The sequence below is a fragment of the Pimephales promelas genome, chromosome 18 (assembly GCF_988280905.1).
Source record: "Pimephales promelas chromosome 18, fPimPro1.hap1.1, whole genome shotgun sequence".
Classification (NCBI taxonomy): Eukaryota; Metazoa; Chordata; class Actinopteri; order Cypriniformes; family Leuciscidae; genus Pimephales; species Pimephales promelas.
The window spans coordinates 15,693,425-15,719,239 of NC_142786.1; the positions used below are offsets into that span (position 1 = coordinate 15,693,425).

General features: G+C 41.9%; 1 protein-coding gene across 2 annotated transcripts; it reads right to left on the reverse strand.

Annotated features, from left to right (window-relative positions):
* Positions 1 to 518: 518 nt before the first annotated feature.
* On the reverse strand, positions 519 to 23,707 carry psmb10 (proteasome 20S subunit beta 10). Of its 2 annotated transcripts, none has more exons than XM_089122739.1 (8): positions 23,471 to 23,707; positions 23,117 to 23,210; positions 22,819 to 22,916; positions 22,565 to 22,705; positions 22,274 to 22,389; positions 22,131 to 22,189; positions 21,363 to 21,514; positions 519 to 1,552 (listed from the first exon to the last, which is right to left on the reverse strand). In XM_089122739.1, the coding sequence occupies exons 1-8, from the start codon at positions 23,524 to 23,526 to the stop codon at positions 1,291 to 1,293; spliced, it is 978 nt and encodes a 325-aa protein (XP_088978865.1). In that variant the 5' UTR covers positions 23,527 to 23,707; the 3' UTR covers positions 519 to 1,290. The 2 variants fall into 2 exon arrangements, with proteins under 2 accessions (XP_088978865.1, XP_039510999.2); XM_039655065.2 differs by lacking the exon at positions 519 to 1,552 and adding an exon at positions 13,244 to 13,638 and having other exon boundaries at positions 23,471 to 23,702.
* Positions 23,708 to 25,815: the final 2,108 nt, after the last annotated feature.

The window sequence follows — 25,815 nt, forward strand, 5'->3', positions numbered from 1 at the left end:
ATGCCATTATCATTGTATTTATAGGCTTATGGGCTTTATTTGTGTGCAGAATAGGCCTAATTATTGAAACATTTCTCTTTTAAGGCCATTCCTGATTGGAATAGGCCTATGTGATTGTGTTTCGTGACATCTTGACAAAAAAAAAAATGTATGCCACTGACTGACTACTAAATCTATAGTTATCCAATTGTGGGGCCTTAAAACACCTTAAAATGCACATGTGTAGATCAAGAACATCAAAAATTCTTAAGTGAGGGATCCTAAGTGATTCCTAGCAAGATCACTTTCGTTACCTCAGTAGGCTATTTAGAAATTCCTGCATAGTACCATGGGTGGAGACCATTCATTTTGTGCAAAAATATTTCATTTGCCGCTCACACATTAACTTTGTGCTCAATAACTGTTATAAATATGAGGGGGGTCCTTGGAATTTTTTTTCCCCTGAAAGGGGTCCCTGGCACCAAAATGTTTGAGAACCCCTGCTCTAAGCGATGTGGGGCCATTTTTGGTCACATACATCAAACGTCTCCTCACTATCGGCTAGCTGCCTGTCCCCTAAACACACTGTAAAAAAACGCGGTCTCTGTAGACACCACAGGCTCCACAAACGGCAACAAAAACAATCATATCTTACCCGGACCACGAAACCTAACAAACAGTGTTCCAGCCAATCACTGGCAAGAAGTATTTGGGGGTGGGTCTGGGGGGTTAGTGCGCATGCACATGAAGGGGGTGTGTGTGTGAAGGAGAGCGAAGCATCAGAGGGAAGTTTGAAAAATTACCGACGCACGACCAAAGAGACGTCGTTCTGAAAAACAAATTAAAAAGAAGAAGGAGTCGGATAAAGAACGTGCGAAGTTCCGAATTTACATCGGTAGCAAAGCTTTTGAACGATGGCGAGAACTCCGGCGGCAGAAGGGCTTCCAGTCCGACATTCAGGTTGCTCTGTTTTTGCTGGACAGGTGGGTAACGTTAAATTGTTTTTTTTTATTCTAAATTGACGCTTATGTTCGCCAAACCCACACAAGGATATAATTAGCTAGAACTATGCAGTCAGTGAAATGCACGTTCACAATTATTTCAGGAAGCACGGAAGGGAGGGGGAGGAGATGAGATGCGGAGGAAGGAGGGTCTAGCTAGCCTCCGATTTGTTTAAAAATATTCGTTTGAAAATGTCTTGTGTTGATTAACATACACGTGACTATGTGTAAGTGCTACTGTATCCCGACTTTGTTTTGAATACTTTCATGCATGTTCTGTGAGGAAATAATGGGAGGATGCAAATATAACTCAGTTTAATGATAAGTCAGATATGACAAATGTTGGACACAGATCGGGGACAACACTCAGGTGGTTGGTGAAGCAGGGACGAGATGGCGATCCGGTGTTGAAAACAGATGATGACGTGCTTGAGTGAAACCCAGGGAAGTGGAACATCCAGACGACACAAAGAACTGACGAATATCCAGGTAACACGAAGAACTGATGACATCCAGATGAGAAACAGACGAGGCACGAGCACAGGAACACACCGAATAACAACCACAACGATCTGACAACAAGAGAGAGAAAATGCTGAGTATATATAGGAACTGAAATGAATGGCAGCTGGTGACACTAATCAACACAACGAGTAACCACACCCACAAAATTACACTCACGCAGACACATTAGCATGAGACAGCCGATTCATGAACTGTGACATGTTCCTGCCAATGTCAAGGATTTAAATGGATCAATATTTGTACATTCGATGAATTCTTCGCGATATTTTATACATGCCTGGCGTACAATAATCCCGTCATTCCAGCAGTAAAAAGCAAGCTCCTTTTTGAAGTCAAAGACGTCGTTCAATACACCGACGAACCATGAGTCAAATCTGGCACGTTCGATTTCGCTCATTGTCTCATAACCGTAAAACGTCTTGGTTATGTATGTAACCCTTGTTCCCTGAGTACAGGGAACGGAGACATGTCATTGGGGAGTTCCCTGACAAATTGGGATCACGCTAGGGAGCCTTATTACCTCTGATAGAATTAAAAACGAGCCAATAACAATTGGCATGCAATCTTTGCATTCCGCGAGCCGCCTACAAGCGCAAATATAAAAGCGGAAGTAAAACATTGCATAGCCGCTTTTCGCTGAGGAGCCGGACAGAGTCCAGACCTCCGCGAAGGTACCACAACATGGCGAAGGGACGACACGTCTGTACTCAGGGAACAAGGGTTACATACGTAACCGAGACGTTCCCTTTCGTCCTGGGAACTCCAACGTGTCGTTGGGGAGTTCCCTGACGAATTGGGATCCCTAATACAACGCCATGGTGCTGGCCCCTTCCAGCGCCCAGTAACGCTACCCACGCAGTTTCAGAAATAATGGTAGCTAGCTAGGGAGTCACACTGCTGTTCCGCAAGATCCAATCAGTGGACATTGGATAACACTGGGAAAGTGTGCCCAACCCGAAGAAAGGGGAAGGGAATGCTGCGGAACCCAGCCGCCTGATGAAGGCCTGTAACAGATTGGGAGCTAGTGCAGAGATTTCAGAACCGCAGTAATATGATTCCATTTGCGCACACCAGTAAGGAGCCTAGCAGCTGCATTCTGTACCATTTGCAAGCGGTTGAGTGGTGCACGGTTAATGCCCAGATACAGGGAATTGCAGTAATCAAGCCTCGTTGAGATAAAGGCATGCATCACCTTTTCAAAATCTTTGAAAGAGAGAAATGGTTTAGCTTTAGCTAGGACTCTAAGATGAAAAAAAACTGGTCTAGACAACCATAACTCTCTCTTCCGAATGCACTCATGGGTATGTAACGAGTATTAGTTTGTAACTAGTTTTATTTTATTTTTATTCACACAAAATCCGTATGGTTTCTGTTAGAAATCAATATCCATATGTGAGAAAAGGAAAATTGATTTATTTTTGTATTTTTATGAGTTTTGAGTTCGTCACGGTTGTGACGTCATTGTCGCATTGCGCGCGCTCTCGCTTCAATCCGCGGGAGGTCTGAGCAGAGCGAGGAGCTGACTTTATTACACAACCTGATTGTATGCGACAATTTAACTGCATTTCCCCAACTTGGTGCTTCACAGATAAAAGAATCATTGAATCAGCAATTTCGGATCCAGTCTTTATTCACCGCCTTCACCACAGACACAACACAACGCAGAGGGGTAGCTGAACCGGTTACAGGTACACACAGGAGAGTGAAAAGTCATTTTTTTCCAAATATCTACATGAAAAATGCAACATATGAGAGAGAAATGTCTGACTGGGAGTGATTTCAGACTTTAGTAAGGATATTTCTGCTGAAAATGGAGAAAATGGAGGAAAAAAAAAACACAGAGTGGTCCGAATACACTCATGGGTACACAGAGGAGAGTGAAAAGTCATAAAAAGGTTAGAGTTGTGATTTTTTCCAAATATCTACATGAAATATGCAACAGAGCAGCTAAACATGTCATGCTGCAGGTGATTTGACACGTTAATGTGGACAGGCCAGGGTTAAAATGGAGAATGTGTCAAAAACCCCCTCAGAGTGAGGTCAGAATTCACCAATGGGTACAGAGTACCGGAAAATGGTAAGTGCCAAAAATGCAAAAAGTGCACAAAAACCCCTCGTGGGCCACGGGGTTGAAAACATACTGCGGCGCAGTTTCCCCTCCTTTTACATGCATTTTACTAATCGGTACACTGCATCGGACCGATCGGTACCAGAGTCAGACTCCCAAGGATTCTAACTCTAACGATTTTTATGCCCCCAATCCTAATGTATTTATATATTAATCCAATAGGCATACCGGCTTTTGAACACAAGAGGGGAGTATAGCACTATGAATGATTTTTTTTATTGAAGGATGGCGTCTACGCTAATATCAGTTTCTCTGTTTATCCCGAGGGAACCTCTATGGTGGACCTGCGCCTGGACCCATCCCGACTCAAGTGCCGGCCTCATCGACACGACAGCCATCGGCACTGATCCTCAACATCTCGTCTCCAAACCGGCGTGATTACTTCGACTTCCAAACAGATGGAAATGGACAATTCTCTTAATGTTTCGATCCAATTTGTTTTGTAATCACTGTTCTTTCGTTGGCCAGAGGAGAACTGGCCACCGACTGAGCCTGGGTTCTCCCAAGGTTTTTTCTCCATTCTATCACCTGATGGAGTTTTGGTTTCCTTGCCACTGGTTCCTTGCTTTTGGCTTGCTTAGTTGGGGACATTTAATATTCAACAATATTATTGATCTGTGTTGTATTACTTTCATGTTATCACTGTGAAGCTGCTTTGATACAATCTGTATTGTAAAAAGCGCTATATAAATAAATGTGACTTGACTTGACTTGACTAAACCATTCTGGCTGTTTTTAAACTTAAACATAATTCCTAAATTGAAAAAAGGAAATAAAATGGGTTTAGTTATAATATTGGTATAATTTTTTTTAGAAAAATAACTGGTGTATAATGCAATTTTTAGAAGATATGAGAAGTTTCCTGAATCTTTTTTTGACATAATCCCTAGCCATAGCAAAACCGTTTAAGATATTCAATATCCGTTAACAATTTAGCATCTTTAATGTATTTTCATCATTTTGAAGTTTGGTGGGAATAAAATAAACCACTAATGCTAAGAGTCTCAAAAGCATCCTAAAAGAATCGTAAATTTTGGTGTGTTGCCACTGCTACAGTATCAAAGATATCAAGAATCCATTCACAGGTTTACATCTGCCGTATGTTTACATTATATACAGAAATTGAAGCAAATCGGGTCAAAATAAGAGGGTGATTTCAAAGCATTTTGAAAGTGACACACTTCCTGCTGCCAGTTGGTGGCGCTATAACTTTGACTCACAATAGTCACATCCATGTAATCGGCCTCTTACAACGAACACACTGCTGAAGTTTCATCAAGATCAGTTAATGTATGCTGAAGTTATAACACACTTCCTGTTTCACGTTTCTCGCCATAATTTCGTTTCCTTGCCATGGCCAAACCGTTCGAGATATCAAAAATCCCTTCGCAATTTTTCATCCTCAATTTCTGGACATTACGTTGACTGAGTTTCGTCAAATTTGGATCAGAGCTCTAGGAGAAGTACTTTAAATTCCATTGCATGTGTTTTACAAACAACCCTAAATAGCCGACTTCGGCTATTTAGCTATAGATGAGATCTATATGTGTACCGAGTTTCATATTATTACATGCAAGCGTGTTTGATTTATGGACCAAGTTTTCGGACCCCGTTTCAGGGGGCGCTGTTGAGCCCCCCTGCCATGCCCGGGTACCATCTTTAGCTCGGCCCTGATGGCGCGGGTTCTGACCCGTGTGCAAAGTTTCAATAATATAGCTGCGAGCAGCGATTGCGGGCCCAAGCCGGTGGCACCGCAACTCCGGTGCCTTTAGTTACCTTAGTTACCTAAAGGCACCGGGGTGGCGGTACCGGCGGCTTTGGCCCTTTATCACTGATATATATATATATATATATATATATATATAAAGCCGGTGGCACTGCCACCCTGGTGCCTTTAGGGTTATTGTGCACAACTTACAAAAACATAACCTTGCTTTGACTGTCGAAAAGAAGTGTGCTGTAGAGCTTGCATCAGTGTGGGCTCTGCAAAAGTGCACATTGAGGGCACATATCAACCACAAAGTATGCGTGAGTAATCTTCTGAAACCTAAAATGAAAAATGAGACACCCTACAGACGGTCTCATGGATTTAACCAACACATTAAGTACACAAGACTAAAAAAAATCATATGAAGTGTGCCATTTGGGACAGGGCCTATGATCGTGAACACAGTTCAATGTTCCCTATATTTTTTTTTTCTTGCTGAGCTTTTTTCTATTGGGCGGACATTTTTCACCACCTGAGCAAAAATATTCTTTATACCTGACCTGTACATCATACGTAGAAACACAATGGTTTCAACATTCAGTTGTAACTTTTAACTTGAATGTGCCATTTATATTTTATTTGACTCTATGTAACTCATTGGTATTAAATCATATTTGTGAAAAACAAGCAGTTAAAAGGGGGGGTTGAATGCTTTTTTTCTTTGCATGATTATGTTTATGAGGTGCAATATAACATGTATTCGTGGTTTTTCTTTTTTTAAAAATCTTATTTTTCATAAATTTCACCTTTATTGTCAGCCGCGTTCTCCTCTGTCATATAACGAGTGGTTGACTTCCTGATTCTATGAAACCACTCCCTCAGAAACAGGCAGTGGGCTCTGATTGGTTAGTTTGGGCCGGTGTGTTGTGATTGGCTAAACTGTCACTCACGTTGTCCGGACACTTAACGCCTGTGGCGAGGGGGGCGTGGTTCAGCGAAGTCTCTAGTGGGACTGTGGGAGTGGGAGAGCGGGGACAGAGCCGAGCGGTGAATAAGTGGGTCAAGTTCAAATGACAAACACCTGTCTGTGATTTCAGTGATTGGCATGAGGAGAGCGCATATAAGCGGGCCGTGCGGACAACAGCTTGAGAGACAGAGACTGGCAGCTCGTGCACGTATCCTATGGAGTCCTGTTACTGAACGCGTGACATTTGAAAGCTGTATTCAGCGGGAAGAGTTTTCACTGCAACCGTGTTTGGCAAAGCTGTGTTCAATGGGAAGAGTATTATCAACTATTATTTATTTTTGCCTTTGACATTCTGAGTTAAATTTATTTGAGCGCGACCTCGCGCTGTGAAAAGAGTTGTGTAAATAAAAGTGCACGAGTCCCAGTATTCGCCGACCCTTTGTCTCCTTTCATCACCCACACATAACAAACCTGTTCTTACATCACAAAGTGATGAAAAAGTATATATACATGAAAAATACATTCATAAAATGAGTACATATACAAATTCAGGTCCAAAATGTTTGTACGCATTTGTCGTAGACACAAAATAGCATAACTAAGTGGATATAAAGCCAGCACAGGCATTTGACAAAACTAAAACATTACATCTGAAATTATACATGCAAATAAATTTAAAATGATTAAGTCTTTCCCTACTTACAGGTTGTGGCCCAATAACTGCTGCCTCTGGTTTTAAAGTTGGAACTGCTTCACATTTTAGTAACAGTTTCTTGTTGAATCCGGTGTTGAAGATTCTGGAAGCTGTCTCTCGTAAAATGCGCAGCACAGAGAGCTAAATTACGATCGTCATTTTCAGGAACATAATCAAACATAAATTGTATCCATTGCTGATGAAGTACAGCGTCCGTGGGAAGCTCGAACACAGAAGACCTGACAGCTGGTGAACACAACAGACTCGACCAGAGCCACAGAAGTATGGCATGCCCTTTTTTGCATTTTCCGGAGGGAGGGTTGATGCAAATCTATGGGTTAGAGACATCTAAAACCCAGCTGTAGTCCCAATCGAGTCGTTTTTGTAGGCATTCAACTTCCTGATTTTTAAAAGACAATATCTCTTACATTGAACTTTCAGCGCTGCAACTTTGTAGATACAGTTTATGCGCCATCAGCAACATTACACACTATTTAAAATGAAATAAGTTAAATCGCAGTCAACCCCCCCCCCCCCTTAATTAAGAAGTCACCAAATATCGCACATTTAGGTTATCTGATTTTTTTCCAGTGCTGTTTACTGTACAGTCTTTAAGAAATACTATGAAAAATAATTTACAAAAGCTTCGGCAGGACAGTTCAATTCTTTACAATAAAAAAATATAGTAAGAAAGAAAAGTAAGCTGAGATGGTTTGGGAAAACCATTAAGTGTTTTTGTACAGTAAATAATTGTGTACAGGAAGCATTAAACCATCAAAGTTAAATGATTGTTTATTGCTTATATGAATTTCCAATATTTTCTTTAGCAGGGGGTTTCAAACTTTTTAATGGCAATGAGCCCTAAACAATACCCTTGTGAGGTTCTTTATTTAGCCTTATAATATGATACAATATACAGGTCCTTCTCAAAAAATTTGCATATTGTGATAAAGTTAAACTTTCATATATTTTAGATTCATTGCACACCAAATGAAATATTTCAGGGCTTTTATTGTTTTAATACGGATGTTTTTGGCATACAGCTCATAAAAACCCAAAATTCCTGTCTCAAAAAATTAGCATATCATGAAAAGTTTCTCTAAAGGAGCTATTAACCTAATCATCTGAATCAACTAATTAATTCTAAACATCTGCAAAAGATTCCTGAGGCTTTTAAAAACTCCCAGCCTGTTTCATTACTCAAAACCGCAATCATGAGTAAGACTGCCGACCTGACCGCTGTCCAGAAGGCCATCATTGACACCCTCAAGCAAGAGGTTAAGACACAGAAAGAAATTTCTGAACAAAGAGGCTGTTCCCAGAGTGCTGTATCAAGGCACCTCAGTGGGAAGTCTGTGGGAAGGAAAACGTGTGGCAAAAAACGCTGCACAAAGAGAAGAGGTGACCGGAACCTGAGGAAGATTTGGCACTTTTCCACTGCATAGTACGGTACGGTTTGGCTCAGTACGGTTTGACTCTGCGCGGAACAGCTCGGCTCGCTTCACGTTTCCACTGCGTGGTACGTTTTGAGTCGGTACGGATCGGTTCGGTTCGCTTAGCTCTGTTGCTTTTCCACTGCAGTAGTACCCCTTCAAAAGTGTGTGGGACTGATCGTTATTTGCGCACGCCTCTACTGCCATGACATCATCTTAAAAGTGCCACATTTTCAAACCCACAACACAGGAACAATGGAGACTATCGAGGGATGGTGTTCCTGATTCTCGGTATGTGGTTGTTTTTAACTGCTAGACGGAAAAATGTGTTTAAAATGAGGCTGATGGCAGCAAAACAAAATACTGCTAAAAAAGTGTCTCGTGTCTCGTGTTGCGAATCCAATGACGCTAGTAGTGACGCTGGTAGTGACGATTCTGTCTGACCAATCAGTGATCTACAGTGTTTCACGTCACATTTTAGTACCGGTACGGTACGCTTGGAACTTCAACAGACCAGGTACCATTTAAAGCGACCCGAAGCGAACCGTACTGTACCGTACCATGCAGTGTAAAAGTACCACAAGTGAGCTGTACCGAACCGAACCGTACTGTACCATGCAGTGGAAAAGCGCCAAAGTGAGCCGTACCGAACCGAACCGTACTATGCAGTGGAAAAGCGCCAATTGTGGAGAAGGACCGATTCCAGACCTTGGGGGACCTGCAGAAGCAGTGGACTGAGTCTGGAGTAGAAACATCCAGAGCCACCGTGCACAGGCGTGTGCAGGAAATGGGCTACAGGTGCTGAAATTCCCCAGGTCAAGCCACTTTTGAACCAGAAACAGCGGCAAAAGCGCCTGACCTGGGCTACAGAGAAGCAGCACTGGACTGTTGCTCAGTGGTTGCATGTCATTCGTAAATCAAGGTGCCAGAGTCTGGAGGAAGACTGGGGAGAAGGAAATGCCAAAATGCCTGAAGTCCAGTGTCAAGTACCCACAGTCAGTGATGGTCTGGGGTGCCATGTCAGCTGCTGGTGTTGGTCCACTGTGTTTTATCAAGGGCAGGGTCAATGCAGCTAGCTATCAGGAGATTTTGGAGCACTTCATGCTTCCATCTGCTAAAAAACTTTATGGAGATGAAGATTTTAATTTTTCAGCACGACCTGGCACCTGCTCGCAGTGCCAAAACCACTGGTAAATGGTTTACTGACCATGGTATTACTGTGCTCAATTGGCCTGCCAACTCTCCTGACCTGAACCCCATAGAGAATCTGTTGGATATTGTGAAGAGAAAGTTGAGAGACGCAAGACCCAACACTCTGGATGAGCTTAAGGCCGCATTCGAAGCATCATGGGCCTCCGTAACACCTCAGCAGTGCCACACGCTGTTTGCCTCCATGCCACGCTACATTGAAGCAGTCATTTCTGCAAAAGAATTCCCGATCAAGTAACTGAACATAATTATTTGAAGGTTGACTTTTTTTGTATTTAAAAACACTTCTTAAGGTTATAGGATGTCTTAAACCACTATATCATTTTCCGACGGCACAGGTTAAAATAAATGGTAGTATTTCTAATTCAATTACACTGGAACGGGGATGTCGCCAGGGATGTCCTTTAAGCCCCACACTTTTTGCACTATTCATAGAGCCACTTGCTCAATTAATTAGAGAAGATGTAGAAATACCAGGAGTTCAATTTAAAAGAAATGAACATAAAATATGTCTATATGCGGATGATATTCTTATGACAATCTCGGACCCCGACTCTAGTTTACCTAAATTAATGTCATGCCTTGAGCAGTTTGGATGGTACTCAGGATACAGATTGAATTTAGACAAAACTCAAATCCTCTCTTTTTATTATTCACCACAGGAGAACATACGTAATAAATGTAATTTTAAGTGGAAAACTAATATTAAATACTTAGGAGTTACCATACCAAAGAATATGACAAAATTGTACACTATTAATTATGAACCCATAACTAAAGAACTAAAAGCAGATTTGGACAGATGGATGCCCTTACCCCTGGGTTTATATAATCGAATTGAAAGTATAAGAATAAACGTTCTACCACGATAACTGTTTCTATTCCAATCGCTGCCTGTAGAGATTCCGAAAAAACAGTTTAATGACTGGAACCGAATGATCTCTAGATTCATATGGAAAAATCAGAAACCTAGGGTCAGACTTAAAACACTACAATTATCAAAGGAGAGACGAGGACTGTCTCTTCCCTGTCTGAAAGATTACTACAAAGCGGCACAACTGAAATATCTAGTTGGTGTAATAATGAGTATGAAGCAAGGTGGAAAGAATTAGAATTTAGCCAACTGGACATTCCCCTCCCCTCCTTACTAAGGGATTAAAACCACTAGGATTAAATACTATAATAAACTGAGTCATTGGACGATGGTTCCTCTCAATGTTTGGTTCAAGGAATGTAAAAATTTCAAGCTTGAGAAACAAGCACGTTTGTTAAGATGGGTGGCCTATGACAATGGTTTTAAACCCGCACAGTTAGATTCAAGGTTTAAACAATGGACTCTGAAAGGCATTACATAATAGTGTACAATCTCAACCAACACAGGTTTAACAAGCTTCCAACATCTTACTGACACCTAAGATTTTTTTTAGATACTTACAGCTTAGGAACCATTATAATAAAAATATTAAAAATAATGATAAAACTGAAATGAATATGATCAAAATTTTTATTGATGCGATCATGCGTATAAGAGTGGGACTGATACCAACAAGAATACTAATATTAACAAGAAACTGATATCAAGATTATATTCAAGTATAGAATCTTCTAAAAATCACTCTACATTATATGTGAAAGATAAATGGGAAAAGGAAGCGAACATAATTTTATCTGATGAAGAGTGGTTAAACATCTGCAAAACACAGTATACTACCACCAGTTCGAATCAATGGAGAGAATTCTCATGGAAGAATATCATAAGATTCTTTATTACTCCCAAAAGAAAATATTTACAGAATGGTAAACCAGATTCTGTATTCTGTTGGAGACTATGTAATACTTCTATGGCAAATTACTTTCACATATTTTGGAAATGTCCAACGATTCAGTCTTTTTGGTTAGAGATAGTGACCGAAATAAAATTGATACTGGGATTTGAAACGGAGTACAGTTTCAGTACTATATATTTAGGAAATATACCAACTAACCTTAATGCTCAAGACAAATACCTACTTAATGTATTATTAGTTGCGAGTAAAAAAACAATAACTAAGAAATGGCTCCAAGAGAGTCCACCAACAAAAGATGAATGTATAGTGATTGTAAGTCATATATACGATATGGAAAAGCTGACCTTCTCTTTACGATTAAACATGGATAAATTTTACAAGTACTGGTCAAAGTGGCTAAGGTATACGAGTAGGGATTGAGCAAAAAGAGATACTGTGAGTGTTATTTCCTCTTTCTTTTTATTTTAATTATTTCCTCATTTACATTTGATTGGTAATACTATATTGAGGACCCTTTTTTTTTCTTCAGATGTACAATACTTACCCATAAACCAATAAAAAATAAAAGTTTTTTTTTTTTAAACACTTCTTTTTTTATGGTCGGATGAAATATGCAAATTGTTTGAGATAGGAATTTTGGGTTTTCATGAGCTATATGCCAAAATCATCAGTATTAAAACAATAAAAGACCTGACATATTTCAGTTGGTGTGCAATGAATTTAAAATATATGAAAGTTAAATTTTTATCATTACGTTATGGAAAATAATGAACTTTATCACAATATGCTAATTTTTTGAGAAGGACCTGTATATAAAAAATAAATATTTTACAATAAAATATTGCAACTTTATAATGGGTCTTATTCAGAAACTGACTGACTGATTTATAGTTCCCCACCGGTAACAATTGTGACCAAGAATAATTATCATGATTTCACTAACTCTAGTTATAATGGTAACACTTTACGGTAAGGGTACATGAATTATCATGAATTCATGTATAAGTTAATGCATGAATTATGCATTCATTCATGTATTAATATCTCATGAATCATCAGGAGCTAACACAAGTTCAACGTTTTTCATTCGTGACTTCATGAATGAACAACACCTTAATTAAAACATTAACTAAGATGAGCACATCATCATGAATTATGATTTATTACGCATGATCATGATGTTTTCTTTGTTCACAGTTATGCCAACTTTCAATAGCACATTGTTCATCAATGTTTCAAGGACCTAGTCACCACTTTAGTTAAGGGGCCACACACATGATGAAGTCATTGATAGAAAATGCTTAGTTAATGATGACTTCTGTATTTGATTTACAGAATGTGTGTGCTATGAGCTGTGATTGGCCTATATGGTGTCTGTCCAATAGTCATCATTAACTAAGAAAGCATTAATCTATTAATGACTTCATCATGTGTGTGGCCCCTTAACTAAAGTGGTGACTAGGTCACTGACCTAGACAAAGAACAAAGAAAACATCATGATCATGCGTAATAAAACATAATTCATGGTGATGTGCATATCTTAGTTAATGTTTTAATTAAGGTGTTGTTCATTCATGAAGTCATGAATGAAAAACGTTGATAATAAAAGGCATGCATTTTGTTTCTGCATGAGATTGTAAAATATGCTCACTTTGTGAACAATGTGGTTGTAATCATTTTTGTGAAAAATACAGATTTCCCATCATGTTGAAATACGGTTGTAAAGCTCTTATAAGACAAAAAAAATATTTCTGGTTAATATTGCCTTTGTATCCAACAAACAGTTTTTATAATACAACAAAAATGACAGTCTTTCATTTTTTAATCTTAAATTTTATTGAATTAACTATTTCATTTCTGATGGGTTAAGGAAATGTATAAGGTATCGATATTATACATCACTGCAAAACAGTCTTGCGCAGCTCAAATGCAAAAGATTGAATACATGGAAAAAGTCCTAAACCATATGGCTACTTCTAAAAATATGAAAAATATAGATTTCCATTTTTATCCAGAAAGGAAACCTATTCACATATACCTTATTTCCTAAAGAGTTAAGGAAAGAGTGTAAAGAAATGCAAATATATTCTCATTCAGTGTCCATCACTTGGACAGATTCATCCACAACATCCAGTGTTAATGGAATAACTGTTTTTGTGAGCACAGCAGTAGTGCCTGGCTTGTATCTGTATGAACCCTCCCTGGTGCTTTAAAAGAAAGAGAGAAAATGTTTTTGAATGTTAAGAGATTTTATGAATAAATATGTGCTGTAAACTCAGAAGGTTATTAAAAGAGTTTATCAGGATGAGAGTTGATAGGGGTATATTCCAGAAAGCAGGTCATGCACATGTTTACGTGGTATTAGTAAATATATTGCAATATAGTATATATAATGAAACCTTAACATCGTTTCACTAAAAATGTCTACAAAGGTGTCATAAACTGGCTTTTTAAATTTTATTATATTGTTGTCTGAGGTCAACTTATGACGTTCGCTTGGTTTTTGCATTCAAAAACATCAAAATGAATAAGTAATAGGCTATTTTGTACCCAAGTTGTGAGTCTACCTGAAAAACGCTCGGTTTTTATGGGCGTCTCGCACTGAAGTCTTGGAAGTAAATGCCCACTGCTGTGAGTGGATAACAGTTTTGCATATTATAATGAGTTTCAACTTACCTCGGCGATGCACTTGGGGGAAATTGTTTTGAAAACGTCCAGTGTTGTAAAATGGCAACCGGAATGATTCGACCCAGGACTGAACACATGAACTGTTGCACAATTCCTGTCAGGTCCAATATAGACGGCACAGCACCGTTTTTTATTCTTAATCTGTCTGCAAATCCAGTCTTGTTTACAAAACAATCCTCAGTGAAATGAAGCGAACAGAAGACGATGTTTTACCCTCATCAGCTGGAACGTCATTACAAATAAAGTTTAACCATGCAGCCCTATTGGAATCCAGAGGAAGCTTATGCAGCAACTGTCTTCCACAACCAGGCACTGCACAATATTTTATATTGCTCGGTAGCTCGATACGGATTGTCATCACAACTCACAATGTAGGCTATGTTATCTATCTATGCGTGCAATGCGCGAATCGGTCAGTGGGGCTAAACCGGCTGTGTTGAAGCCTTCTTATATTGTCTATGGTTGAAGCAGGCATTGATCTTCTTCTGCGGGGGTGGTGTTTTATCCTCTTTGACATCATAGTTCCCCACTTTTAAAAATGAGTCGTTTACTGAGGCTGGTGTCAATAAAAGCTTTTATTGGACTAACAAGGACGTTTTCAGTTCTGAAACTTACAGGATATTCTTATAATATGATGACATCTTAGATGTCAAAAGCTCAAGGAAAATTTTATTTCTCAGTTCATCACCCCTTTAATAAATCCTGAGAGTGTTTTTTAACCCCCAAAATCGTCTCGGTTACGTATGTAACCCTCGTTCCCTGAGTAGGGAACGGAGACGTTACGTCGGATGACAGAGGATGGGGGTTTCGCAGAGAAAGCCAACCCTCTTTGAGTATTAAAAAACGGGCCAATGGCAGGAAAATGCCATGGGTCTGCGGAATTTGCATAGCGTATCTCCGCCACCTCGTGAGTATAAAAGGAGGAAGCGGACGCAACCGCAGTATGTCTTCGCTGAGGAGCCGAGACTGAACTCAGGCGTCTACCCAGCGGTACAGCGGAAGTGGCAGGGAGACGTAACGTCTCCATTCCCTACTCAGGGAATGAGGGTTACATACATAACCGAGACGTTCCCTTTCGTAGTCACTCCGAGTTACGTCGGATGACTGAGAATGGGGGTCCTCCGTGTAATCACGCCACCTTCACAGCTGTCTTCCAGTGCCCTGCGAAAGTCTGATCCCCTGTCGTGAACTTAGCACGGACGAGGAGTCCTACTTAGCACAGGAATACCAAGGTACACTGGGGAGCATATCCCAGAGGAAATATGCCACAGTACGCCTACCCATAGGGAGGACTTAAGAATACACATATGGCCCAAGGGGACTTCATATGGAGGAACACTGGAGTCACCAACCCGTAGGGTGGCTAGAATCTTAACTCCAGGGGTGGCAAGGTGGCTTGCATATGTGGAATACATATGTGGAGGTTACTAGCAGGAACCATGCACACGGAGGCACCTAGCCGACGCCCAGGCAACAGACACTGGCGCCAGCATCAACAGTGCTGGAGGACTCAGGGCTTCAACAGAAAGCTCAGCTGAGGAAAAATTGCACTTATCCAGTTCGTGAGGTGGAATGGCGAGCAAGCGAAGACACCTGAGCGGGTCCAGTACTGGCCGGTTGAGCGAGTACAAGAGAGGACACAGGCTCCACTCGGAGGTTATAGAATCTCAACGAATGTGTTAGGTGTCGCCCAGCCTGCAGCTCTGCAGATGTCTGCTAGTGAGGCGCCATGTGCTAGAGCCCAAGAGGAAGCCACACTCCGAGTGGAGTGGGCCATCACACCAAGGGGGCACGGTCGACCTTGCTGATGGTAAGCCAAAGCAATGGTGTCCACTATCCAGTGAGACAGCCGCTGCTTTGAGAGAGCCCTTCCCTTCTGGCTCCCACCATAACAGACAAGAGCTGGTCTGAGGTCCTGAAACACCGCATTCTGTCTACGTAAGCCCGGAGGGCACGTACTGGACAGAACAGTGCCAAGGCTGGGTCTGCCTCCTCCAGGGGCAGCGCTTGCAGGTTCACCACCTGGTCCCGGAAGGGAGTGGTAGGAACCTTGGGCACATATCCGGGATCACGTGAGAGTAGGCCGGCCCGAACTCCAGGCATGCTTCGTCAACGGAGAATGCATGCAGATCCCCTACCCTCTTGATGAAGGCCAGTACAACCAGGAGCGCTGTCTCCATTGACAGGAACTTAATCTCAAATGATTGCAGAGGCTCGAAGAGAGGCCTCTGCAGGGCACTTAAAACTACTGAGAGGTCCCAAGAGGGTACGAGAGGAGGGCGAGGGGGATTCAGTCTCCTCGCTCCCCTCAAGAACCTGATGATCAGGTCGTGCTTTCCCAAAGACTTACCTTCAACTGCTTCATGGAATGCGGCAATAACAGCCACATAGACTTTCAGGGTGGAGGGAGACAGCCTTCGCTCCAACCCTTCTTGCAGGAAGGAAAGCACGATGCTAATCAAGCATCTCCGGGGGTCTTCTCGGCGAGAAGAGCACCAGTTGACGAAGAGGTTCCACTTCAACGCATAGACGTGTCTAGTGGATGACGCTCTAGCGGAAGTGATGGTAGCCGCCACCACAGGTGGCAGGGTACTCAAACCTGCCTCGTCCCATCCAGGAGCCACACGTGTAGCCTCCACAGATCGGGACGAGGGTGCCACAGGATGCCCCGTCTCTGAGAGAGGAGGTCCTTCCTTAGAGGAATTGGCCAAGGAGGTGTGAGGAGTATCAGTTTGGAGAACCAGGTCTTGGTGGGCCAATATGGGGCGACCAACAAGACCTGCTCCTCGTCCTCCTTGATCTTGCACAGAGTCCGTGCAAGAAGGCTCACTGGGGGAATGCATACTTGCGTAGACCCCGCGGCCAGCTGTGCGCCAAGGCGTCTGTGCCAAGCGTGCCCTCGGTCAGAGAGTAATACAGGGCGCAATGAGTCGGGGCGCAATGAGTTACATTACATAGTAATACAGGGCGCAATGAGTTACATGGATGAGTCGTGGGAAGCGAACAGATCTATCTGTGCCTCCCCGAACTGGTCCCATATCAGCTGGACTGACTGGGGATGGAGTCGCCATTCGCCAGAGACTGGACGGAACCGTGACAGCTCGTCGGCTGCCAGGTTCCGTTCTCCTGGAATGTAAATAGCACGAAGGGACCACAGGTGCTTCTGACTCCATGATAGGAGGTCGCGTACGAGTTGTGACTCTTCAGCAACGAGGCAATTGATATGCATAAGGCACTGGGGTCCTGTCCAGGAACCCGCGGCTGCATGTCCATTGCAAATGGCTCCCCAACCCGTGGCAGAGGCATCTGTGGAGACAACAACATGCATGGGAACTCGCTGCAGAGGGACTCCGCCTGTAAAAAGCTGAGGTTCGTCCACGGGAAGAAGGTCTGACGGCAGGTCGGAGTTACTGGAACTCTGAGCGTACCGTGATGCCATGCCCACCTCGGGACTCGATCACAAAGCCACAGCTGAAGCGGTCACATATGAAGCAATCCGAGTGGCGTAGCCGCAGCCACAGATGCCATATGCCCCAAGAGCCTCTGAAAAAGTTTCAGTGGGACCGCACTTATGCCCTCGAACTGTCGAAGACAAGTCAGCAGTGAGTGTGCGCGCTTGCTCGTGAGCTGCGCAGACATGGCGACCGAGTCTATCTCCATACCAAGAAAAGAGATCCTCTGCACGGGGCAAAGTTTGCTCTTCTCCCAGTTGACCGGAAGGCCCAGACGGATTAGGTGCCGGAGCACAAGGTCTCTGTATTCGCAGACCTGATCTCGAGAGTGTGCTAGGATCGGAATATTGTCAAGATAATTCAGGACGTGAACCCCATGTTCACAGAGGGGAACAAGGGCTGCCTCGACGGTCTTCGTAAAGACGCGAGGGGGACAGAGTAAACCCGAATGGGAGAACCGTGTACTGATATACCTCTCCCTCGAAAGCAAACCGAAGTGACGGTCTGTGTCGAGGTAAGATGGAGACATGAAAGTACGCATCCTTCAGGTACATCGCTGCAAACCAATCCTGGGCCCGAACGCACTCGAAAATGCATTTGGCCGTAAACATCATGAAAGGCAGTCGGTGAAGAGTACGGTTCAAAACGCGAAGATCTAGGATCGGTCGTAACCCACCGATCTTCTTGGGGACAATGAAGTAGGGGCTGTAAAACCCTGACCTCATCTCGGCTGGAGGGACAGTCTCGATTGCACCCTTCGCCAGCAGGGTAACAACCTCCGCTCTCATGATCGGGGCATTGCCACGACCACCGTAAAGCGAACTCCCTGGAGACGGGGAGGAACTGAATTGCATAGCCGAGCCTGATCGTTTGGGCGACGCAACGGGACAGATTGGGGAGCTCTAGCCAAGCTCCCAAAAACTGATCCAGTGTAATCATCCGAGCCACAGACGTCCCCCTGGAGAGGCAGCGGGCGGCAGAAGCGGAGGTGTTACCCCCCCGTGGGTGCACAATCGAACTCCGCTCCCCGACAGAGGAGACCAGGGAAGGACCAGCGTTCCCGGGTGTTTGGTGATAGAGGGGGATGGGAGTGGCGTGGTACGGGGACGACACACACTCTCATCCGCACCCTCAGAGACAGAGGAGAATGAGAGTGGCGAGGCACGGGGGCGTTGCGCACTTTCATCTTGCTCTGTGTGCTCAGAGATGGACTGCAGCTCTTTGAAGAAAAGATTTTCCCCCAGCCCTCCACCGGGGGAAGGAGTGGGCCTGCGACCACACCTGAAGAACTGCAAGCCATATCTGAGCTGCCCGTAACAGGAGCAACGCAGCGGGGCTGTGGGGCTGGTACGGGCAGGGGCGCCTCCCTGCGACCACCTCCACGGCACGGCCCGGTGCTGCTGCAGAAACCACAGGGTCAGACAAAGCCACAGTCCGCTTCTGGGTGGCCGAGAGCGGTTGGGCAGAGTTCTCGGCCGCGCCGCCGAAGAGGCCAGCCTGAGATATGGGAAAGTTGAGGAAACTGGTTCACTCAGCCTTGCGCACATCAACCAGGATAAGCCAGAAATGTCTGACCACGCATGTGGAGATCAACTGACTCAGGGAGCATGCGGTCAACTTCGTCACTCGTAGAGCAAAGTTGGTGACGGCAGGCAACTCAAGGATGAGCCCTGAATCAGCCCTACCCTTGTGCATGTCACTGCACACCCCAAAGGATGGCAATAACACACAGTGAGGTGGCAGCCTGCCCCGCAGCTCTATAGGTCCCCGCCACCGGAGTAGACAAGAACCTACGGCATTGGGGGGTGCTTAGGGTTGCCACGGCCAGTGGAGGCGCTGTGGGGACACATAAGTGTTGCCACAGAACACTCCACAGGGAGGAACCCCAGTGTACCCTAGAATGCGGCCTCTACGAGGGCAGAGAAGGCGGAATAGGCCGCTGAGCAGTCGTGAAAGTCAAAGGAGACCACAATCTCATGGCATCTTCATGCACATCCGGGTAGAAAGGATTTGGGTTGGCAGGATTCGGGACATGGCAGAATTTTCCACACAAACCCAACACTCGTGGCAGCCTGGGAAGCATAGCTGTGAACTCTGAATCTAACTCGCTATGTTAGCACATCCGAGGACAGCAGCACAGACGAGTCAACTCCAGAGAACTCCAGCTCACCTTGTGATGCGGCGATAAACATGATTTTATCAACTGGAGGACCAAATGAGAACGCAGGCCCTTTTATTTAATTTTTTTTTGGCAGCCGCGAACTCACTCGGGACCACGTGGGTTGCAACGTGAAAGACGGGGTATGGACCGTGGAAATTTTCGTCGGTTTAGTTCCAGACCTGATGTCTTAGATCACCCTGGCCACCAGTCTAAGTATTATCTCATGTGGAGAAAATAGTTCGGGTTGTGGATAAGGGGACTCAATGAGCTCACTCTATTGAGTGAGCTCATTGCTATTGAGTAAATTACAAGTAGCCTTGCTAACTTGGCCAACAAAAATAGTAATCACTGCAGAGCTCTATACTAGGATGTACCTTCCTGTATGAGTGTGTTCACAGTGAACATACTCTTGAGTTGACTGAACTTTTACTACTGGCTGTGTTTTAGAACCAATAACTGAGTAAGAAATGTAATTAACCTACAGTTTGGGTAACCCTGCTTTCTGGAAAACCAAGGAAATGGATACATTTTTAAAAAATCTCATTTTAAAGCTATAGTATACGATGTTAAAAATCGGTCGAGAAAGCCTGAGACGGTAGGGAAGTTTTAAAAAACTCATCCCGCCCCTCCACACACACACACCCCTCCCCTCCCCTCTGTGCTACCTGATCCCTGACCTATGTCACTTTTGAGTTCACGTCAACACAAGATTAGCAACACATGAAATGTTCTAAACTCCCCACCACAATTAGTATAATACTACTAGTATTGCTAGGGTTTTCAGTAATTGTTATAGCAGCACACAGCGCATCTTGTTCAAATTCCGATCGGCTTGAACAGAAACCTGCTAGGCATACTGAAATATATTCAAGGAAATATAATTACTTTGACCTGTGATAGGCGATGCTAAACGGCTAACATTCCAGTGCCGACCGGCAGCATGAGCATGTTGTCAGGCTGATAAAAAGCTATTTATGTAACACATCTGAAAGTATAAATACATGTTTACCTGCTCAACAAAAAGTCAGCTGTGTCAGCATCGGTTTTCAGTCCCAGATCTCGCTGAAGCTTCCTTCAATGGTCAATGGTGGACCCTATATTTATCCTACTTAGAGTGCGGCGTTTCATTTTTTTTAAATCTCTGCTCTTTCCTCTACAGACTTTCTCTTTCATCAAAACTTTACTGTAGGGGCAAGCAGGGGCCGCTTGCTGCTGTCATTTATATTTTTATCCATTGCTGATCTGACGCTACTTAGCTAGCTACCATAGACTGTCTGTCAGCTGCTTGCTCGCGCAAGGATGGGGCAGGGTCAGGTGCGGTTAGGTTGGAGACGCAAGCGCCAGGCAGAGTTCAAGTGGAGCTGGTGATTGGATGAGAGCAGTTGACCAATGTAAGCTGTCCGGCCGGACAGCTTACATTGGTCAACTTCACTGCAGCTGTACAGCCAATAGAGTGAATGGAATTTTTTCATTCTTTTTTCTATACATATTGTTAGGTTTGTACTATATAACCATAATCAGCATCTAAACGAGGATATTAATAATGAACAATCTTTGAAATCGTATACCCTAGCTTTAAAATGATGAAGAATTGATGTTACTGCAATCCCTCATTACAATGGTATCTTACCTCAATCCTTTCTGAACAGGCTGGTCGTATCCCCTCAGATAATCCACAGCTTTCTCTGTGATCACACATAGGTCTACATTGCTGCCGGAACCCAGATCACAGAAGATGCCTGCAGTGATGGCATCTCTCACCAGCTGCTTTCCTTCCTCCAGCTTTACATTCCAAAGCGTTTATGTAGGTGTGGGATTGAGAACAAATACAGAACGTGTTTTGGAAGTGGGATTCAACAATAAGGATTACATTAAGGGTAACAAGCATAGAATAAAAAAAAACAAGATTTTACTTTAATTATATTTTAAACAGATTGTAATAGAAAACAGGAACAAAATTCCTTAAATTCTGAAACAGGGTGCAACAGAAAATATATATATATTTTATTTTAAAATATGTTGATTAGTAAATCATTAGTTTTATATTGCACTGTTCCGTTATTTACAATTATTCATTGCATTGTAATTCATTTCCACATAAAAGTTGTTCTTTTACCATTGTCTTCTTTTGTCAGCAAATGTTACTTACATTGAGCACTTAAATTTGGTAAAAGGAAGATCATTCAAACATGCTTGCTTGACACACAAGAACAATTGAGGTTCATTCATTGAGCTTCCACAGCGACCAATGAGGTTTGTTCTCGAGCATTAAGCAAGTTTTTGGGTGTACTTCCCCTTTGAAGGGCCCTCATGGGTGCCTAGAATTCTAGGTAAAATATAACTACAATAACAGCATATACACAATACCATGTTGGAAAATGTCTAATAGTTGTCTGACCTCCATATTTGGCCTGTAACGATCTTCAAATAGAGAAATGGCAGCAGCTGCTCCAGACCCTGTAATATACAGTTTTGCTAAATAAGTGCATGTGGCAAAAAAAGTGTCTGATTGTGTTCATTCAAACAAAGGGGATAAAGTACCCATGGTAAGGAAAGGAAGTTTATCATAGGAACCATGAGGGTAGACGCTATAGAGCTGTGGGCCGTTAATATCCACACCTCCCACAATTAGAGAAGAACCAATGTGCCCCTGATACCTAAAAATAAATTGGAAACAATTAGCCCTAGTCCTGGGACTTCCTGAATAAGATAAACTACCATTATCAGTTAACTCGTGAGCAATTTCTTAAAGAAAGAGTGATGTATTTTGTTTTATCAATCATTTAGGCACAATCATTTGAATCAAATTGAACGACTTTATGACACTTTCACCTGAACAGCATCTGTTTGAGCTGTCGGGTCACCATGGCTACAAGAGGAGGTCGTCCTGTGCTCAGCGAATGCAGTTCTACATTTGAAGACATCATCTGAGTAGTGACCTCAGCATCAGCAGCAACACCTGCACCACAACAGCTATTGTGGTAAGAAGAACGAAAGAAAAAGAAAACAATAAAAACAGGCACTATAAAATTTAGTTTAGACAGAGACTTGACCTATGATGATGAGCAACCAAAAAATTCACTTACTAGATTTTGGGAGCTATGTAGTGGATTTTCATGCAGTTTTTATCAGCTACGACCATATCATCCGTGGCTCTGGTGTCTGCACCTAAAATCACTCCATCCTAAATTAAAATCCATTTATTTTTTGGTTTATTATAATTAAATATTACATACCATCATATTAATCTAATACGTTTATTTGCAATTACTTGAATTACATAGACTTAAATTATATGGACATGAATTACAACATAGACTTCAATTTCAAATTTTCAATCTCTAATTAACAACACAAATCATGCTTTGAAGTGTCAAAACAGACTTTGAATATCAGCCCAGCAATGGTGGTGCCAGTCTTCCTGGCGTTTGGTGCACTGTAACCCTTCTCTGATAGATTTGCTTCCAGAACAGCATTTCTATGAATGAATAAGCAAACAAACAAATATAATACAATTAAAAGATATGGCATTAAGGTAGGCCTACTTTTTGGTATACTATTATGTTAGGAGTAGGCCATGTTTACTTATTCATGTGTCAAAACACTTTGATGTGTTACATACTTTTGCTTCGTTACAGTCTGCATATTAGTTTACTAGTATATTAGTAAACTGCATATGATCTGGCAATCATTGTAAATTGTAGTTATGCCTTGATCATATTGTTATAGCTGTCTCACCTGCGTGTGTTCTCAAAAGAGAATCCTCCGGTCGGCGTCTTTGTCGATGACTGCATCTTTCACCCGCGCGCTGTATGAAATCTAAAGTAGGCCTATAGCTCTTATAATCAGCTTTGGTTAATGCTCTTTCTGATCACCGCTTTTGAACGTTTACTCGCTTCAGCTTTAGCCTACACAAAGAGTCGGTGCGTCAGCACTTTTAACGCCCCAAACTGCAGAATATCCTTCTTTCACTTTCACTTCTGACACATGAAGCCGTCTAGCCCAACGGTAAGGGCTTATTTGTGCATAAAAATTGATAGGTCTAAAAATGTTTTTTTTCGTCTATAAGCTTTTTTTATTCAATTTATCTATTTAATCTGACCTATTTAAAATGGGAAAATAGGATAGCCTACACCAATAAAATCAATTTATGAGTTAGATCAAGAAGAATGAATAGACCCTTAAATAAAATTCTGATTTAAGAACAGGTTAAAGAATTCTGAAAATAAAGAATGTTTTTTGGCCTACAAATGCAGAAATTGGATCAATTTGAATGGATAGAGCAGGTTTACAGTGTAGATTTGAATGTCATCAGCATACAGTGATGGTTTACCGTGTTGTATAATTGGGGTATTATAGCAGTAGTAGCCTATAAAGATAAATAATAATGGCCCAAGAACTGATACCTGAAGGATGTAAAGCTGGGGAATTCTAAATATGGAGGAGAGTTGGATCCAATTGTGCAAATAATATTTATTAACAAATCAATCAAAAAACACAAGGAGCAGCCAGGGGCCCGTTCTTCATAGCTATACATTGCTTAACCCTCTGGGGTTTTTCGTTTCAGAGTCACACTTGGGGTGTTCGGGTCCAAATGGACCCAAAGGGCAGGATTTATATTTAAAAAAAAAAAAAATCATAATTTTTTTTTGACTTGTTTTTTATATATTTTTTTTCTTTTCTTTTTTGGTGTTTTGAGATAATTTTATGATTTATAATTAATATTTATGCAATAATTATGACCCATTTTTTCCCATTGAACATAATAGAATTTTTTTATTTATTTATTTATTTATTTTTTATCAAAGCTGTATTACATTTTAGAGTGAAGCCTAGGCCTCATGAAAGCAATTTTTGAAAAATAGATGTCATCTGGTAGACACACTGAGCATTTTTATCACGCAATAGCACATTTTTACCACTATAGTGGATTAGTGGATACAGTACAGCTCTCTGTAGAAAGGCTTGGGGATTCTAGTGATTTTTGCAAATACCAATTGTTTTTCAGGTTGTTGATTTTTAAAATATAAAAACAGATTCTCAAAGACTATTTGTGTCTTGTTTTTTGTTTGTTTGGTTGGTTTAGATGGTAATTTGAAGTTTATTATACAATCAAATCTGAACATTGCATTGGAAAGAGAACAAATGGAAAGCATTTTGTTACCCAATGTTTAATTCTTATTCTAACTTAATAAAAATGCAATTATTTCAGTCATAACATATATTTAAATTATTTGCATACTATTTACATAGGCCATTCTATGAACAGTAACTCAAAATTGGCACAGGTGCTGCATTAGGCCTGGAGGTTACCAGGGTAGAACTCCATCCTTTGATCTAATCTCTCTCTGTGTTTGTGTGTGTGTGTGTGTGTGTGTGTGTGTGCGCGTGTGTGTGCCTGTTTTGTACTCTTGATGTTTTAGAGATTCACCCCTTCACCATTGAGTCATTTTTTTCTGCATTCTGGCTGATTTGTATATTGTATGCACAAAAAAACTGTTTTCATATTTTTGACAATTTCCCATTCATTTCCAATGGGGGTAATTTGGACCCGAATGTCCTGAGTGCGATAAAAAACAAAACAAATTACAACCACTTAGACTATTCAAATGACTATTCTATTTGAACAGTGTATGTTTTCATATTGAATTATCTGTGTTTTCATATTTTTGACAATTTCCCATTCATTTCCTATGGGGGTCCATTTGAACCCGAAGGTCCTGAGTGTGACTATTTTTTTTACAACCACTTAGACTGTCCACATCCTGTCCCCAATTTTTTTTGTGTGTTCACATACCTACTACCATAAAAGTCACCTAGTTTCGTAACATTCCGATGAAGCTGTGATTTTTAAAAATTCAAAACAGATTTATGTAATCTGAATTTATGAGTGTGAAAGTGTATAAAAGTGTGTGTGTTTGTGTGTGTGAGTGTGGCTGTGTCTGTTTCGCACTCTTTGTGTTTTATAGATTCACCCCTTCACTGTTGTGTGTTTTTTTTATGGATTATGTCTGATTTGTAGATTGTACGCACCAAAAAACTCTGTTTTTTCACATTTTTGCCAATTTCTCATTCATTTCCTA